The sequence below is a fragment of the Osmerus eperlanus genome, chromosome 21 (assembly GCF_963692335.1).
Source record: "Osmerus eperlanus chromosome 21, fOsmEpe2.1, whole genome shotgun sequence".
Lineage (NCBI taxonomy): Eukaryota > Metazoa > Chordata > Actinopteri > Osmeriformes > Osmeridae > Osmerus > Osmerus eperlanus.
This window is the reverse complement of record NC_085038.1, coordinates 2,430,505-2,437,643: the sequence shown is the minus strand read 5'-3', so window position 1 is coordinate 2,437,643 and position 7,139 is coordinate 2,430,505. Positions and strand designations below refer to the sequence as shown.

Here is a 7,139-nt window from a genome sequence, read left to right as displayed (position 1 = left end):
ATTCTGACTGGGCGGCGGGGTGGGAGGAGAGAGCGCTGTCTAGGGGTAGTGTGGTTGTGGGTACGCGCCAAGTGGGTTGGGTCCGCGCATACTCTTTTTTTAACTGACCTAGGATCCGCTGGCCATTACCAGTCCCAGCCAGGACTGACACAAAAACGGATTCTGATCGGCAACTTTTATTTTATCTAAATTCTAAGATCCATGCATGTGAGCACATGCATACTATTGTTAAATACACCGTTAGTTGTATGATAATTGTTCCGAAAGTATCTTGAATGCGCCCCAAACGACAATGACTACATGTTCCAGAAAGCATTGTAAGCAATTTACGATAGATTTACGCCCCTTGTAACTTTTTCCGACATGCCATATTACGTGATATTTACATGGCAGGCTGCAGTCCAGACTTAGCAAGAACATGTTCAATAAGAAGGTCCGTAGAAACATCCGTCAAAGAAAAGGAGAATCCAGCGATGAGGATGAACAAAAAGACGGAAGCGGAGATGATACCAAAGTAGTACACCCTGCTGCTGTAAATATAAAACCGTCAAAGTTGCCCCAGAACCGCGGGATCTCTTGCAGTTCAAAGCGGGAGGTGACGCCTCCTAAATCGGACTCAAGTGGTGACGAGGACCCTGGGGAGGTCGGTGGACCCTTCGCTGTCCGTAACAGGAACGTGGATGTCGGGAAGAAGAAGAAGAAGGGAAACGTACTTAGCTTTTTGGATGAAAAAGAAGGTAAAATTGTCTTAACTTGGTCGATAAGCCTCATGTCAACTTAGACGTATTTCGGACGTCAGCCGTTTCGAGGATCTCCTCACTCTGCGTTCTGAGTCTGCTCCTCAGTCCAGCTGTGTCACTGCTGCCAAAATGGACTGCAGGCTCCGTCCTTCCAGTTCGATCTTTATTTTGATACCAATAACTCAACACAGAGATATCGATCGATAGACAGACAGACTCGCTAACTGTTTCTTCTCTCGTCATCAGGTAAGGTATCCGAATTCAAGGTGAAGAAACTAGTGGATAAAGCTGTTGTTTTCCAAGCCCGTAAGAAAGAAGATTCACTTGCGAAGACCACTTTCATACCCGCAGGTAAACAACCCCACCCATTTCATAATCCCAGGCTATTACCAGTCTCTCCAAGCCAAACCTAACCACGGATAACCATTTGTATCTTCCTCCACCTAACAGGCACAGCCAGAAGGAACGTGACTAGGGCTGAATCACCTCCAAGGCCTTCTGGTAGTGATGACGATGATGATGGGGTCTCAGGTGAAGAGCTGTCCCCAGACAGTGACCCCGAGGAAGAGGCCAAGTCCACCTCCAGCTCAGTCTCCTCCAAAACCTCCAAGTCCTCCGCCCCCAAAAAGGGTCGGTCCATCTCTCAAGTCCACGTCTGCGCTCTTCAACAGACATGAACACATGCATGGACACTGAAAATGGACTGTTAATTAGTAAAAGTTTTTCCTGTGCAGTGGTGATCCCAGACGCCCGGAGGATCCAGGCAGCCAGGAGGCAGCGTCAGGAGGCCCGAGCCCAGAAGGAGTACATCCCTCTGGGGAGGGAAGGGGAGCGGTCCCCCAGCACCCCTGGAGACCTGGACCAGGACGAGGGGAGCGACGGACACGAGGACGATGACGATGAACCAGACGACCACGAACGCAGGATCGAGTTTGCCCCGAGACCCAGGACTGTGAGGGAGAGGATCGCAGAGAAGCTGGGTGAGGAAGGGAGAAAGGCTGGGTGAGGAAGGGGGAGAGGCTGGGTGAGGAAGGGAGAGAGGAGGAGAGAGGCTGGGTGAGGAAGGGGGAGAGGCTGGGTGAGGAAGGGGGAGAGGCTGGGTGAGGAAGGGAGAGAGGAGGAGAGAGGCTGGGTGAGGAAGGGGGAGAGGCTGGGTGAGGAAGGGAGAGAGGCTGGGTGAGGAAGGGGGAGAGGCTGGGTGAGGAAGGGGGAGAGGCTGGGTGAGGAAGGGGGAGAGGCTGGGTGAGGAAGGGGGAGAGGCTGGGTGGGGGACAGGGAGAGAGGCTGGGGGAGGAAGGGGGAGAGGGAGAGAGAGGCTGGGGGAGGAAGGGGGAGAGGGAGAGAGAGGCTGGGGGAGGAAGGGGGAGAGGGAGAGAGAGGCTGGGGGAGAGGGGGAGAGGAGGACAGATCCTGGGTGAGTGAGTGGAGAGGGGTAGAACAAGAAAGGGGGACCGGAATAGGAGAGAGGGAGGGTGGAGGAGAGGAAAAGAGGTGGACGAGGAGGAGAATACATGGGGAGTAGTGAGTGAACAACCAGATGAAAAGGAAAGAAGGCCACCTGACATTCAGTTGGTTAAAGGAGAAAATGAGGAGAAGAAACGAAACATTTCTGAAGGAGATATTAAGTACCTTAGGCTAACTGGTGTGTGTGTGTGTGTGTTGCAGGAGGGAGTGCCAGTGAGGACAGCGACTCCCAGGAGAGAGAAGACCAGGAGCTCTGGGAGGAGCAGCAGATAGGGAAGGGGGTCAAGAGACACCCGGGGGAACAGGTACCACGCTGTCATCCCTCCCTCTATCATCCGTCCCTCTGTCATCCCTCCCTCTGTCATCCCTCCCTCTGCCATCCCTCCCTCTGCCATCCCTCCCTCTGCCATCCCTCCCTCTGTCATCCCTCCCTCTGTCATCCCTCCCTCTGTCATCTCTCTCTCCACACTTTTCCAGCACTTTATTTAGACCACAAGAAAAAAGCAGCACACCCATTTTCTGTACTTCTAATGCTTCCATCCTCTCTTCCCCTCTTTTCCTCCCTCCCCTCCTCCTCCTCCCCTCCCCTGCCTCTCCTCCTCCCCTCATCCCCTCCTCCTCCCCTCCCCTGCCTCTCCTCCTCTCCTCCTCCCCTCATCCCCGCCTCTCCTCCTCCCCCTCCCCTGCCTCTCCTCCTCCCCTCCTCCCTCCCTCCCTCCCCCCCTCCCCTGCCTCTCCTCCTCCCCTCCTCTGCCTCTCCTCCCCCTCCCCTCCTCTTCCTCCCCTGCCTCTCCTCCTCCCCTCCTCCCCTCCCTTGCCTCTCCTCCTCCCCTCCTCCCCTCCTCCTCCTCCCCTCCGCTGCCTCTCCTCCCCCTCCCCTCCTCCTCCTCCCCTGCCTCTCCTCCTCCCCTCCCCTCCTCCCCTCCTTCCTCCCTCCCCTCCCCAGAGCCCCAGCAGTGACAGCAGTGTGTGCAGTGGCCGAGGCAGGCTGAAGAAAAGGGCCGTGATCCCAGAGACTCTTCCTGCAGTCACAGTCAGCATGGTGAAGAGGAGGATCACTGGGAAGTCAGTCAGCACCCCTCCTAAACATAGCACCACTGACAGGCAGAGCAGGGTGACTCAGCACAATCTAAAGCAGGTCTAACTTGCCTCCTCTGTGCCTTTGTGTGGTCTTACTTTTTTTTTACCTTCCCACCTTTCCATTCTCTACACCTCCACCTCTTTTTCTCGCCCACACCCTTCTCTGCTCTTCTCACCTCTACCTCTGTCCTCCCTCCCTCCCTCTCTCTCTCTCTCTCTCTCTCTCTCCTCCCCCCTCCTTCTCTCCCAGGCTGGACTCTCTGAGAGGGGTCCACAGGGCCCGCGAGGCAGAGCTGAGGAGGATGGAGGGGGACATGGAGGGTGCCAGAACCGCCCTGGAGAACCTGGAGAACAGTTCCTCGGACCGGCAGCTGAGTTTCTACCGCGACATGAACCTCTACGTACGGAACCTGGTGGAATGCCTGAGAGAGAAGGTCAGAGAGGAAGCCCCTGTTGAACTCTGGGAGGAACGGAGCAGGATGGATCCTCTCCACATGCATCCTGGTTGGGAATATATGGCTGTTGTGTTTTATTTGTGCTGTGTGTCGTGCAGGTTGTGGAGATCAACTCACTGGAGCTGGACATGCACTCTCTGCTGTCTGACCAGGCGGAGGCGCTGTTGTCCCGCAGACGGGAGACTGTCCGACAGGAGTCCTCCCGCCTACAGCAGCTCTGTTGTGAGTGTGTGTATGTTTATTGGTGTGTGTGTGTGTATGGTTGTGTGTTTGTAACTGTATGGGTGTGTGTGTCTTTGATGTTTCACTGATATCTCACTCTCTCTCTCTCTCTCTCTCTCTAGACAGCAGTGATCCACAAAGTGAAGGAGAGTCAGGTGACCAGTCAGGTGACCACCTGAACGAGACACTGGTTAAAGGGTGAGAGAGAGAGAGAGAGGTTGCGGCTTTCCTAAGTGGTCAAGCGTTAACGTGTTTTAGCATTTAAAATGCTAAATGCTAAATGTACGATACCGTTCCATCGCAAACACGTTCACTGCTGCTCTTGTATTATACTGACATCATAAAACATTTCCCCCTCAGTGACGAAGACTCTGACAGTCTTCCAGCGGACTGCGAGCCTTCGGCTGAGGAAGAGGAAGAACTGCAGAAGAAGACAGGTAAGGCGGGGCGCGGCACTACCAAACAGCTACTTTCGTTATCTGTGAGGCAGTTATGAGATTTACATTTAGTCATTTAGCAGATGCTCTTATCCAGAGCGACTTACAGTAAGTACAGGGACATTCCCCCCGAGGCAAGTAGGGTGAAGTGCCTTGCCCAAGGACACAACGTCATCTGGCATGGCCGGGAATCGAACTGGCAACCTTCTGTTTACTAGCCCGCTTCATCATCATCACCCCACCTCCTCCCCCTCCAGCTGAGCTGGTGAGCCGGTCTCAGGGCGTGTTTGCAGATGTCCAGGAGGAGTTCTGGGACGTGAGGAAGGTGCTGCGTCGGTTCGAGGAGTGGAGAAGCTTGTTCTCCGAGTCCTACCACAGCGCCTACATCAGCCTCTGTCTGCCCAAACTGCTCAACCCCCTCATCAGACACCAGATCCTGGGCTGGAGCCCCCTACAGGTACCAACAGGAACACACTCACTCACAGTACACACACACACAGAGGACTGTGGGATGTTGTTTATGTGTTTTATCTATGTTGTGTTTCTGCTGTGTGTTCCAGTCAGCAGTGGAGGACTTTGAGGCGTTGCCATGGTACTCTGCTGTGGAGGCCTTTTGCCACGGCGACGGTTACGAGGAGAAGGAGAACGCTGACAGGAAGACTCTGCCTGCCATCATAGAGAAAACACTGCTGCCCAAAATACAGGGTCTGTTCTCTCTCTGTCTCTCTCTCTCTCTCTGTCTCTCTCTCTCACACACACTCAAATATGCAAATTGTAACCTCCCCCCCAGGCTATGTGGAGCTGGTGTGGGACCCCCTGTCCAGGCAGGAGTCCTCCCGATTGGCAGTGCTCTGCCACAGACTGAAGGATGACTACTTCCTGTTCCAGGGAGAGCACAGCAAACCGGTCAAGGTGAACAGTCATTTTCAGTTTGTGTATGTGTTTTTGTCATTTTTATTTAATGGTAAATCAATACCACCTGAAAACCTGACCATCTGTGTGGTCAGATAACTCAATGGTGTGCACCCCCCCTCCCCCATAGGCATTTTTGGACGCAGTGATTGGTCGGCTGAAGACCTCAGTGGATGAAGATGTCTTCATCCCTCTCTATCCTAAAAAGTGAGCCTCGACATGCAGGCAGGATTCATTAACAGGATACATTTCTAGAATGAGTGAACTTGGAGATGAAGACAGCTGTTGATGTTGTCCTCTGTTTTCTCCGACAGGTTTCTGGAAGACAGCTCTTCTCCACAGTGTAGGTTCAGAGACGGACAGTTCTGGACTGCCGTAAAGGTAAAGGAGCTGAAGGAGAACTTGCGTAGCTTTACATTGTGTGTGTGTTGCTGTTTGTGTCCCTCTTTAATACGTGTGTCTCTGTGTGTGTGTGTGTGTGTGTGTGTGTGTGTGTGTGTGTGTGTCAGCTCCTGAGTAGCATGTCTCTGTGGGAGGGGGTGGTGTCAGGGGAGGCCCTGAGGGAGGTGATGTTGGACCAGCTCCTGAACCGCTACCTGATGATGACGATGCTGAACGATCCCCGACCACAAGACTCCCTCCGCAAGACCAGCAAGGTCCGCTTCATGCCCATCTGTCAAACCCTGTCTGGGTATTAACAATGTTCCTTCTGTGGTTTTTAACCCTCGTGCTGCCTTCGGGTCACATGACCCAAAGGTTCATAACGAACCATCGTTGTGTTTACCCAATTTTACCCAATACAAAAACAAATAAAAATAATTTTCTTTTAACCTTCGCAATGTGGGGGGTCTGAGACAGCCCAACGGTTAAAAGAAAATGCTTCACTTTGTTTTTGTATGCGGTAAAGTTGTCGCAATACGACGGTGGGTCACAATGACTGATGGGTCAGAATGACCCGAAGATAACACAAGGGTTAAGGGTGTCTGTGATCAAGATTTAAAATTCGATTTTGTTTACCTCTCCTTCGATTCTTCTTGTCTTCTTGTTTCCATCTCTCTTCCCAGGTGGCTGAGTGTTTTCCTGAGTCGTGGTTCAGCCATGTGAGTGGTGGCTCGTCTCTTCCCCAACTCCTGTCTCTCAGTAAACACCTGCTCCAGATAGCCCATTCTGTCTGCAAGCAGCAGCCAGACAGCCCCAGCACCAGGTAACACTGCCACCAGCCCATCCCACTCACACCTCAAACTGGAAAGTGTTATGTTCGTACATTGTTTGTTTTTTCTTTGACCCTAGGGAATTTGTGAGTGACGTGCTGAAGGTTCTGGCCCGCATCAAAGCTTGGGACAACGCCACGTCCTTAGCAGAGAAATATCATTACACAGATCTCCTGGACGCTTTCGATATGTCCTGATCATCATGTTGTGATTCAGTGTACAGTTTATAGCTGTACTTTTTTTAAAGAATAAAAATATTTTTCATTGTGTTTATAGATACGATCGTATTTACATTATTTCAGTTCACAAAATGTTTGACCACTAATCTAGCATGTTGTGCCCTCAGATGCCTCTAAATGGGATGTTTGAACATAGCCAGGAAGAAAATAGAATAGTAGTAGAAGGAAATTACTAAGAAAGTTTTATTTCAAACTGAAATACACAAACGGGACAAGACTTAAAAAAAACCTGGGATATAATGTGTATCCCCTCTGTAACTCATATGGTAGACAGCAAAAGTTAGAGGGGATACACATATCAGGCCGTTTTTTCACCTCATATAATGTGTATTTCCTCTGTAACTTTTGCTAGAGAAGAGCAGACATCTCCATATTATCT

General features: G+C 51.8%; 1 protein-coding gene across 1 annotated transcript; it reads left to right on the top strand.

The window, feature by feature from the left end:
- The first annotated feature begins 89 nt into the window (after window positions 1–89).
- Window positions 90–6,798, top strand: gcfc2 (GC-rich sequence DNA-binding factor 2). The gene is made up of 18 exons (XM_062446654.1): window positions 90–737; window positions 987–1,091; window positions 1,191–1,370; window positions 1,475–1,720; window positions 2,406–2,509; window positions 3,151–3,269; window positions 3,535–3,718; window positions 3,838–3,961; window positions 4,084–4,159; window positions 4,322–4,398; window positions 4,656–4,855; window positions 4,959–5,103; window positions 5,189–5,310; window positions 5,441–5,517; window positions 5,625–5,691; window positions 5,820–5,966; window positions 6,375–6,514; window positions 6,601–6,798. Exons 1-18 carry the CDS (start codon window positions 419–421, stop codon window positions 6,716–6,718), a joined length of 2,550 nt encoding a protein of 849 aa, XP_062302638.1. The 5' UTR covers window positions 90–418; the 3' UTR covers window positions 6,719–6,798.
- The last annotated feature ends 341 nt before the right edge of the window (window positions 6,799–7,139 follow it).

Bases quoted from the DNA above. Each gene is read 5' to 3' on its own strand.
- gcfc2 (XM_062446654.1), top strand. From the start codon at position 419: ATGTTCAATAAGAAGGTCCGTAGAAACATCCGTCAAAGAAAAGGAGAA. The intron at 3,719-3,837 runs GTCAGAGAGGAA...TGTGTCGTGCAG, and splicing joins TGGAATGCCTGAGAGAGAAG to GTTGTGGAGATCAACTCACT. The intron at 4,856-4,958 runs GTACCAACAGGA...TGTGTGTTCCAG, and splicing joins TGGGCTGGAGCCCCCTACAG to TCAGCAGTGGAGGACTTTGA.